This window comes from Penicillium arizonense (genome assembly GCF_001773325.1).
Source record: "Penicillium arizonense strain CBS 141311 chromosome Unknown PENARI_contig003, whole genome shotgun sequence".
NCBI classification, from domain to species: Eukaryota; Fungi; Ascomycota; class Eurotiomycetes; order Eurotiales; family Aspergillaceae; genus Penicillium; species Penicillium arizonense.
The window spans coordinates 758,492-769,028 of record NW_019173280.1 but is presented as its reverse complement, the minus strand read 5'-3'; the positions used below and the strand labels follow the sequence as shown (position 1 = coordinate 769,028).

At 49.4% G+C, this 10,537-nt stretch overlaps 4 protein-coding genes across 4 annotated transcripts; 3 read left to right on the top strand and 1 right to left on the bottom strand.

Annotated features, from left to right (window-relative positions):
* Positions 1–462: 462 nt before the first annotated feature.
* Positions 463–940, top strand: PENARI_c003G02553 (uncharacterized protein; the record flags this gene model as incomplete). Its single annotated transcript, XM_022628170.1, has 4 exons — positions 463–512; positions 565–666; positions 716–845; positions 935–940. 4 exons carry the CDS (start codon positions 463–465, stop codon positions 938–940), a joined length of 288 nt encoding a protein of 95 aa, XP_022491366.1.
* A 40-nt stretch (positions 941–980) lies between these two features.
* Positions 981–3,864, top strand: PENARI_c003G00121 (aromatic acid exporter family protein; the record flags this gene model as incomplete). Its single annotated transcript, XM_022628003.1, has 5 exons — positions 981–988; positions 1,042–2,692; positions 2,745–2,834; positions 2,889–3,697; positions 3,750–3,864. 5 exons carry the CDS (start codon positions 981–983, stop codon positions 3,862–3,864), a joined length of 2,673 nt encoding a protein of 890 aa, XP_022492055.1.
* Positions 3,865–4,533: 669 nt separating this feature from the next.
* PENARI_c003G04329 (magnesium transporter CorA family protein) lies at positions 4,534–5,720 on the bottom strand (the record flags this gene model as incomplete). The annotated part of the gene is made up of 2 exons (XM_022628298.1): positions 4,534–5,119; positions 5,185–5,720. The coding sequence occupies 2 exons, from the start codon at positions 5,718–5,720 to the stop codon at positions 4,534–4,536; spliced, it is 1,122 nt and encodes a 373-aa protein (XP_022491279.1).
* A 2,306-nt stretch (positions 5,721–8,026) lies between these two features.
* On the top strand, positions 8,027–10,450 carry PENARI_c003G10497 (anoctamin family protein; the record flags this gene model as incomplete). Its single annotated transcript, XM_022628731.1, has 4 exons — positions 8,027–8,117; positions 8,165–8,318; positions 8,381–8,675; positions 8,723–10,450. 4 exons carry the CDS (start codon positions 8,027–8,029, stop codon positions 10,448–10,450), a joined length of 2,268 nt encoding a protein of 755 aa, XP_022491341.1.
* Between the last annotated feature and the right edge of the window lie 87 nt (positions 10,451–10,537).

Genomic DNA, 10,537 nt, shown 5'->3' with positions numbered 1-10,537 from the left:
TGTAGATTAATGAACTCCAATCATTAATTTAGCTATGCAGGATACAATGTTAGAGATATATTGCATTTATTGCATTTATTGCATTTATACTCAACTATCACATCACGTGCCTTCTCCGGACTGATCCGACCGGCGCTCATTTTGACTTCTTAGGAGGCAACGCCGCAAGACAATACGGTTTCTCTTATATGAGACTAGCATATCTTGAAATCGATCTAAATATCTGAGTTCGACGCCCATTTGTTCCTCCCGCTGTCGGCACTTGGCTCGGCATGGGTCCAACGGCAACCCGATCCGCATGCAGACGCATCCGATAGTCTAATTGATCTACCTTGAAATTTTACTTCCTCTTCTTCTTCCATGGAGAATTGGCTCTGTGTTTCCCTTTTGCTGCCTCCCACTGAACCTTTTGGTCGGATATATATATCTGGATACCGGGCAGCAGGCCACTAGACGAGCAGAATGACAACGGCTGAAAATGTGCCCAAGCTGTCTCAGCCTGGGATCCTGAGGTAAACAAACACTGCTATTCCTCTAAACCCCGCACGCTAATCCATTGCACAGCCGACTAAATCCATCAACATGGTGGTCCAAGTTGGAGCTGGACTCCCGGACTATGCTCATGATGTTGAAAGGCGCCTTGGCACCAACTATCACCATCGCCATGTACGCTTCCCGCCGTATCATGGTAATACCCATACTTATATCATTACAGTTACCAAAGTGATGCGATATCCAACATCACCACGACAATTGGCTACCTCTCCGCCTTGATATCAGTTCTGTCGCAGGCGCTCATGCCTCGTGCCAAATTCATCAAAATCATGTTCTTCGACTTGATATCAGTATGTGTCTCCGCATCACTGTGTTGTCTTGCTGTATTCTGTGCCGTGAAAGCAAGAGAAAATAATACTGCCCCCGATGCGAGGGACAGTTATAGTAGTGATGCCTGCGCGGTAGCTGCGATATGGCTTATATTCATGATCTGGTACGATGAAGTGTGTCTCCCGAGAATATTGATGATGCTAACACTGCTGTTAGGGGCGCAAACGCGCTTCGTGCTCTAAAGCCAATGGAGCTTCAGGATCCCATGGTCGCTTTCTCCATTTTTGCTTCTGTTACGATTACCCGTGCGGGAACATTCACTTCGCTAGCCGCAGGTTTGGATTTCGTGGCTCGATTACTGAAGGGGTTTATGATTGGATTTGCTATTGCAACTGGTGTTTCATTGCTTATCCTTCCCATCACCAGCAGAGGCGATATGTTCCATGATCTCAAGGGCTACGCAGCATCAGTTGAGGCACTCCTTCAAGCCCAGATATCATTTGTTGAAGATAGCTCGGAAACACACCTGTTCAAAGGTTCAGGTCTCCTTCGACGAGCGCGGACCTACAAAAGCACACGGGATGTGCAGGACGATGATGAAGATGATCTGCAAGCCAAAGAGAAGAAGCTGCAGGGGGCAATGGCGAAACTCAATGGCCTGCACAACAAACTGCACGCCGATCTCTTCTATTCCAAGAGTGAGATTGCATGGGGGAAGTTGTCCGCGGAAGACCTCAGTGCCATCGCACGTCTCTTCGGAAATCTTCTTCTTCCCTTGTCTGGAATGTCGATGTTGCCGGAGATTCTGGAGTCAATAGTCAAGAATGAGACGCGTGACGAGGAAGCCGGCGATCTCGACGCTCTAGAAGAAGGGGAATTGAAACACTCTGAAATCCAAAAGGTGGTAGAAACACTTCATGAACGAATCATCCATTCTTCGGAGCTTGTGCAGCATGGTCTCCACTATTTCTTGTTGGCACTGGAGCTTATCAAGCCTAAACATTTGGACAAGCAAAAAAAGCCTCATGATGAAGAAGCAAGGGGTCAAACTCTATCACCGCTGCAGCCTGGTTTTCCCGCGCGATTCGAGCAGGAGTTACACAGCTATTATTCTCGTCGGAAACACTTGCCCCAGGCTCTGGCTTCACTTGAAGCATTTTCTGCTGCTGAAAAGTCTGTTGCCGACGCTTCCACAGAGTCGAAGCCGCGTTTTATCGCGGCTGATCCAGATGTCCGGCAGGAATTCTTCTTGATCCTGTACATGGGCCATCTACAAGATGACATGTTGAACGCGACGCTGCAGTTGGTGCAATTCGCCAATAGCAAGCATACCGATGGGACTATGAAGCGCAACCGACTTATCTTCCCTAAACAAAAGTCCATTCGAGCATGGCTCTCCCTAGGCTCTGACAAGAAAGAATCTGAAACTCCGTCGGCGAGCAGACAATCATCGAATGTCGATCCCTCGGGTATCCAACGTAATCAACCTACAAGGTTTCCAGATCCCGAGCACCTCCCACCCGAAAATATCTGGGAGAAAGGAAGTATGATATTACGTACCATTTCCCACGTCATCAAGTCCGATCAAAGCGCGTTTGGGTTCCGCGTTGCTGCTGCTTCATTTTCTGTCGGGATCCTTGCCTTCTTGCATCAGACTCAGGGCTTTTTCATTCGGCAGAGATGTATCTGGGCTATGATTGTTATCGTTATTGGAATGAATCCGACAAGTGGACAGACCATGTTTGGTTTTGTTGCTCGGATTATTGCGACGACGATCTCACTTGTTCTCAGTTTGATTGTTTGGTACATCGTTGATGGCAAGACTGCTGGTGTGATAGTCTTCCTCTATCTAGCCAATGTATTCGGGGTATGTATATTCACCTTGTACACACCGAGATGAACTATACTAACTTCAGCAGTACTACTTCTACATCAAAGTACCCCAATACTTCGGAGCATGCGTCATCTCCATCGTCACCTTGAACGTGATCGTCGGCTACGAGCTACAGGTATTATCCTACCCATCTACCTAGCCCAAGAGAACCAAGAACTAAGTTACCAAGTTCCGAAAACTTGGCTTGCCAGAAGCAACCTCAAACGGCCAACCATACTACCCAATTTACCTCTTCGGCCCCTACAAACTAGCTGCCGTAGCAGCAGGTTGCACAATCTCCTTTTTCTGGGTAATATTCCCGTACCCGATAACAGCGAAATCCCAACTCCGCAAACTCCTCGGCCGAAGCCTCTTCGTCCTAGCAAAATTCTACAGCTGCATGCACTCCACCATCGAACTATGGCTCAACAACGAACTAGGGCCCATCCAAGACAAATCCTCCCCAGCACATAACCTCCAATCCTCCCGGCACAAACTGTTCAAAGAGGAAATGATGCTCCTCACCGGTCTCCGTGCTCATAGCCACTTTAGTACTTACGAGCCGCCCATCGGTGGCAAGTTCCCGAAGGAGACGTATGATAGTATCATTGCTGAGATCCAGCGAATCTTGACAAGTATGTCGCTTATGGCGCATACGACGCAGAGTTTGGAGGAGTTAGCTGTTGATTCCGAGACTTCTGGTCAGGATGATGACGATCAGTGGATGGGGCGGTTGGCTGAGATAGCGTTGAAATCGGATGATTTCAATTCTCATCGCATCACCTCATTACTGTGTCATCTGTCTGCGGCAATTTCGAATGGCCAGCCGCTGCCGCCTTACTTGTCTACACCGGATTCCTTTCCTCTTGCTAGGCAGATGCAGAGAATTGATGGGGAGTTACTTAGTATTCGGCATATTGAGGATCCGGCTTTTTCGGCCTTTGTTACGCTTGAGGTTTTGAGGTCGGTTGTTAGCTTCAGTTTGAAGGATTTGATTGGGTGAGTGTTACTCTAATCCCTTGTGGTGTTGGTTTTGCTGACTTTGTTTTAGGAATGTGAAGAAGCTGGTTGGGGAGATTAAATTTGACTTTTATGTGAGGCAGACGGAGAGGTATGCTGAGTCTTCGAGGCTTATTTCTCGTTCTGGCCGGGAAGACCAGCAGTAGATTTCTATGTACAGCCTCAAGGTGTAAATATGTTGACCAGATCAAATTCTATGAGCCTACGTACTTTCTAGTGAGGGTGCTCTTAGGCGTGCTTAGTTTTACTAAGTGATCGAAAAGTAGTAAAGGGCGAGCAATATAGTGCTAGCCACCAAGACCGGGTAAAAAACAAGACATTGGTCTCTGCCATCATATCCTGATTGCGGCCGCAACTCGGTTTTGGTAATCAGCAACAGTTTATAGCGGTGAAAGAAGGGCGCAAAAAGGTCTACCATTAGCCATGATGTCCAAATCGGATCTACGCAGCCGCATGTGGGGACGAATGACTTTTACATTGCGCAACTCAGTCGAACGTACCGCCGATAACACCGATAAAAGTGCTTACAGCGCTGATACGAGAGCAGCTGCGAGTCGGAGATATTACCTAGGGATTGAGCAGAGGTCTTTGTCTAATATTGGTCCTGTGGCCTACTAATAAACGACCCTGGAAAATCCCTCGTGAATGTACATCGAACATTAGATACATTTGAACTAACTCAAGCAGCCAGATGTATAGGAAGTGACGATGACAAGATAAGTATGATAAATGTCACGAATGAATATGTTCTAGAATGGCACTCTTACCCATAAATCTACCCAACGATAAACCAGTATCTAACCATAAACAATCATCTACAAAAGTTTATACCTCGCAGCCATAGCAACACAAATAACCATAAAAGCAGCAAATACACCAACAATACCAAAGAACCACCCAAGCCCATGGGCCTCCTGGCCAGGGACAGGAACATTCATTCCCCACATACCAGTAACAAGATGACAGGGCACGAAAATAGTAGCCAGGAGGGTAACCTTACTCAATCCGGAATTAATAGTCAAACTAAGACGCAGATTGGTAGCGCTCAACTGTGCCAGACAGTTCGCCTGGGACCGACCGATGATCTCATCGATGTGTCCGAGAGAAGACAGTGTCGTGACGAGATGGTCCTGCACGTCACCGAGGTAGAGGAGTAGATCTCCATCCGGGAAAACGGGGTGCTTGTCGGGTGACTGGCAGCGCTTGACGAAGCCGTTTAGGACGTCGACTTTGCCGTGGAGGCAGCGGATGATGTGGGTGATCCTCTTGCGGAGAAAGTCGACTTGTGGGATGAGTTCTTTTGCGTCGTCAATGCGGGCGATGAAGACTTGGTCTTCGATTGCTTCGGATTCTTGTTCTGCTGCCCGGGTGAAGGGCTCGAAGCTGTCGATTATGTCGTCGCTGAATGGATGTTAGTTTTCCTAGTCATGGGTCGTACCTGAAGGGAGGTTGGAAGGGCGACGTACATCATTGCATAACAGACCCAGTCACTCGTCAAAATGGACGGATCGTGCATCTTGCGAACTCGGTCTCTAGCCCGAGTAACATGTCCAGAGCCACTAGGTGAAAAAGTGACGACACCATACTGAAAGACGAGAATATACAGCGCAGCGGAGACGGGAATGCCAGGCCGTTCTTGTTTAGTCGCGCTAGAAACCAAAGTCTGAAATGAGATCAGATAGTAGTTCTTGAACACGTCGACTTTCTCCCGAGGCTCACGGATAGCAATATCCTCTGCCGTCAAGGGATGAATGGACAACGCCTGGGCAACGACATCAACGTCTCCCTCGCTGGCATCACAGATATCAATCCACCAGATGGGCTGGTTGGGATCTGGACGACCCTTTTGCTTCTCCTGGGTCATATGATCGAGATTTCCTTCTGGGAAAAGAGCGTCCCAGGTCGACGAGGTGGTGACCTCCTTCGTCTGGGACGAGAAGAAGCTGAACCGGTCAGGCGGGGAGTGTTCCAGCATTGCCTTCTTTTCCTGTGGGGTTTCCATCTTTGCTATCTCTGTCTTTGAGAAAGGTTGGTTGGTGTGCGGTGGCTAGACCGGTGATCTGGTGCCATCAGAAATAGGTTTCTTGGTGGAGTGCGTTCCCTTTGTGTATTCGCACTCTCATGAAGGAATGTGATCTGCTCAGCCCATTCTAGTTCTCCTGGAGTGAATCTCGAGGAGAGGTGTAATAGGGGGTATCTGGTGATGGTCATAGGGTGGTCCAGGGTGTGGAGGAAGGAACTGAAAATGCCCGGGAGAGAAAACAATATGACCTAACACGTGAAACGCGTGCCAGCCCTACCCGTTAGCTCCATGCGCTATGTAGCAGGTGGACTCGGGTTGAAAATTTGCAGCCAATGACTCAAAAGGTGAGCGGGTTCGACCGCTTGCCCAGAAAGTATGATAGTTTGGTTCCGGAACGGCGGTTCCGAGTTAGGCATCGACGTTCTACAAGGTCCCCAGGTTTTGAGGCTATTCTCGAATGATCTGGGGCTGATCTTGACTTATGTGCAGTAGATCCCCTATATCGTTCGAGATCTTCATATCTCGAATCGTGGGACTCCAGAAACTCATTGAAAAAATGGAGCTTCATTAATCTTACAGTAAAACATGTATAAACCAGAATGAATACAGTTTCAATCCATCAATGCGAAACAATAACAAGATGTTGTCGTAAATGTCCCCAAAGACTCCGTAATAACGCTCAATATAAAGACACACCCCGTGTGACACCTTCAACTCAGTCAGTCAACTCATTCACCCTAACACCGTGCAGAGCGCATTACTATACCATTATGATACTTGTTTAGCCCCCGGCTGCCGATCTTTAACCCCTTGTTCGCGGTCCAGGGCATTCGAACCGCGGAGTCGCGGCCAGGCCAGCCCAAAGAAGAGGATGACCGCCACGAGAATGAGGAACGTGGGCAAGAACATAAAGACAAAGAGCACCAGGCTCAACCCGAGGGTGATATTCTGCTCGCGAAGAAATCGACGAGCCATGATCTCGATGGCTGACTCCAGCATAGAGCCAAGACGCCAAGTACGAGGATGACCGGTTCAGTCAAGTTGGATAGTCAGGAATGGAGATGAGAATTGGATAGATTAACGTGGCACAAGTCAAATCAATTGACTTCAATAATGGTCAACTCATTCCGTTTCACTCATGGGACCGGTGGCAGCGCGGCTTCCCCATATATACAAGCGACTAATGGAAGCACCGGATATACAGCCATGCACGGGTCATGCCGAAACATCTTGGGCTACACCATTTTGAGTATCGACAGTGGCAAGCCGACATTCGTAAATGCTGATGCCTGTGCCAATTGGTTGGGACTTGGACGAGAATTGCCATCACGGATCCAATTTCCGACCTCCACTCTTGGCAAGAATATAGAAATTCCCGCTGACCGCATAACTGGGGCCCAATAAATGAAAAGGGATTAGTCCGAGCATTTGGTGAAAAATGTAATAAAAATCGAATTCGAATGGGCTTGGCGCCCCATGTCAGGCAGCAGCATTTTGGCCTCAACATTTCTCCTGCCAAGTCACTCCTATTTTTGTCAGCAATACAGGGTGGATTTTAAAATCGAATCGACAGTCTCAAACAGTTCGCGCCCGTGTCTTTCACCGACAATGCCAATCCATCCCCCACCACCTTCAGTCCCGCATCTCGCCTGCTTCCAGCCCTGCAAAGCAAGGCCAAGGGCCAATTCCCGCCAATCCGAAGTGGCGAACACGTCGAGAGTGGGGACAGACCTGTAGGCATCGAATTCTGGAGTTTGAGCCAGCCTCATTTCCTGCACGGTCGCAAACTGTGAGTCTTGGACCTTGGCTCCTTAAAATATAGTCTTTGGACATCAGCAAGGAGTACGGTAAATAGAATTGGCGATCTCAAATTGCTGCCTGTCAGTGGCAAATCGGGTTATTGGGAAAACCTACCCCGTAGGGCTGAAGCTTGGCCCGTGGAGCCTAGTGACGCGCCTTGGAACCGGATCAGGGCCGGACATGCCGGCCATTTTCAATGGTATTGGCGATCGTAATTGTGTAACTTGATGATTGAGGTTGTTCTCAGGGGGGATAAAGGAAGAAAGAAAATAAGAGGAAAAGGAGAAAGGAGAGAAAGAAGATGGAGATTCCTGGCAGTACCCGTGACCAGGTTCATACTGTGAGATCGGCGGGGATAGACGAAATACCCTGAAGTTGTACCTGCTGGTAATTATAGCAACTGGTAATAATTAATTACTGTGGTCACTTTCCCCCACATTTCTTCCTCCTGCGACTTTCACACACCTTCCCCTCCGACCCTCAACATGTCTTGGCTCGCGGGGCAGAAGGACGAAGAAGACGAACAGGACAACCTAGGCGTGGATTGGGTTCTGCAATATGAGTTTGGCGAAATCGGTAAAGAAAGTTTGCATATTCCTTGGCCATCTCACTAACAACCCCAGACCAAGCCCAAGCCATCACCGAGTTCCGAGCCCTCATCCACGATTTGAGCGAAGCTGGTCTTCGGGTCCAGGTACGCCACGGCCACGGCACTGCGCTATTGGTGTGTATTCGGGTACCGCGAGACCATCTGGGGAATTTAGTACATCAGTCGAGGTGAGGGATATAAAGCGTGGATACATGGGTGTTATGAAGATAAATGGCTGATGGCATTACAGAATTAAAGATTGGCTGTTCGGGATTACCCACACGTTACCGGACGGCGATGAGACAGCTGTCGCTGACGCCGAAACCCCGTCCGAGGAGATTCGCTCAGTTTACCATGCTGTCACCTGGCAAAAGAAGATCGGTGGTGCTGGGATCACGCCAGGTTTTGGAAAATGGGAGCGTGTCACTGCCTCCTTTCCATTGCATGATCAGGAGGCTTGCAGGGACATGCTGCGGAATTGGAGTCGGAAGACTATCTTAACGAGCCAGGATTTGGATGCGATTCGAGCGCTCTTTGGCGAGAAGGTAAAATTCGCTCTTTGCTCATTCCGAGGTGGCCGTAATGACCCCAGGCTGAATATCTGCAGGTCGCTTTCTACTACGCATTCATTCATTGCTATTCTCTATTTCTCGTCGTGCCTGCCGTACTGGGCATCGTTGGATGGGTATATTTGGGACCGTATTCCATTGTTTACGGAACTGTGCTATGTGTCTGGTGCATTGTGTTTGTCGAGTACTGGAAGGTCCGGGAGGCCGATTTGAGTCAACGATGGGATGTCAAGGGTGTTGGCAGATTAAAGGTCAATCGGAAGCAGTATGTCTGGGAGAAGGAGGTCAAAGATCCCATTAGTGGACAAATCAAGCACGTCTTCCCAGGCTGGAAGCAGTTCTCGCGACAGTTGCTCTTGGTTCCCTTTGCGTCAGTCGCGAGTGTGGCCCTTGGAGCCTTGATTGTCGCGTCTTTTGCGTCGGAAGTGTTCATCTCCGAGGTGTACGACGGCCCATTCAAGAGCTACCTTGAATTCGTACCGACCATCCTCTTTTCGCTCTCATTACCTGCCATCACCTCATTCCTCACCAACATCGCGACTCGCCTCACCGACTACGAGAATTACCGAACGCAGGACCAATACGATCTTGCCCAGACGCAGAAGACCTTTGTGATGAACTTCATCACAGCTTTCTTACCGACGATACTGACTGCCTACGTCTACGTTCCCTTTGGAAGCTTGATTGTCCCACACCTGGACATTCTCCGAAGGACAGGGTACAAGGCCGCCTTGCTCAATGGACAAAAGGAGTTCGAAGTAGACACGAGCCGCTTCCAGCAGGAGGTCATTTATCTTTCCATGACAGCCCAAGTCTTGAGCTTTGGGGAGGAAATCATTTTGCCATATGTGAAGCACACCTTATGGCAGAAATGGCGCAACTACCGCGATCGCAAGGCAAGATATGGGCGCAAGCGGAGTTATTCCAATGCCACCGATCTTTTGCTGATCGACCCGCCAGAGGAGGCAGCATTTATGACCCGGCTGCGTAGCGAGGCTGATGCAGAAGAGTACAACGTCGAGGAAGATATCTTGGAAATGTGTGTGCAATTCGGATATCTGGCACTTTTTGGCGTCGCCTGGCCACTTGTTCCATTGGGCTTCTTGCTGAACAACTGGCTCGAACTGCGAGGTGACTTTTTCAAACTCACCCTGGAATGCCAGCGCCCGCCCCCAATCCGGGCGGACTCCATCGGTCCTTGTCTGCTTGGACTGGATTTCATGGCTTGGCTGGGCACTCTCTCGACCGCAGCGATCGTGCACGTCTATCGGGGGCCGATCCACGAGGTACGTCTGTCATCGCTCCTGTTGACCGTTTTTATTGCGGAGCAAGCCTACTTGGGAATGCGGTTCACAGCTTCCGTGGCCCTCGAGAAGATCTTCTCTGACACCATCCGACGGGAAGAGGCCCGCCGGTACGCCGTTCGCAAGAATTATTTCGCTGCGAGCCTAGCAAGATCTGGGTCATCTAGCTCTGGCTCCCAGGGCTCACCAAATGGCCGACTTCGTCCGCGTGTGCGCTTCAACGAGCGGGTGAATGTGTACGGCTCCACTGAAAAGGAGCCTTCGCCCGACGGAACGCCCTCTCCTACCAAAGACGTACCAGAGGATGATGTCCTTCGCGGATCCGACCGGGAAGCCGAATTCTGGAGTGGACAATCCCGTGATATGGCGGCGGACGCAGGCGTCAAGCTGATCCGAGCTCTCACACCTAAAGCAGCCGATAATCTGAAACTATCGAAAGAAGCGTAGCAACATATGTATTATTAGACCACAATTTGAGACTCTATTGTTGCTGCCTACCCCTGGACATCTACGCATAGACGATAAACAGCCAGT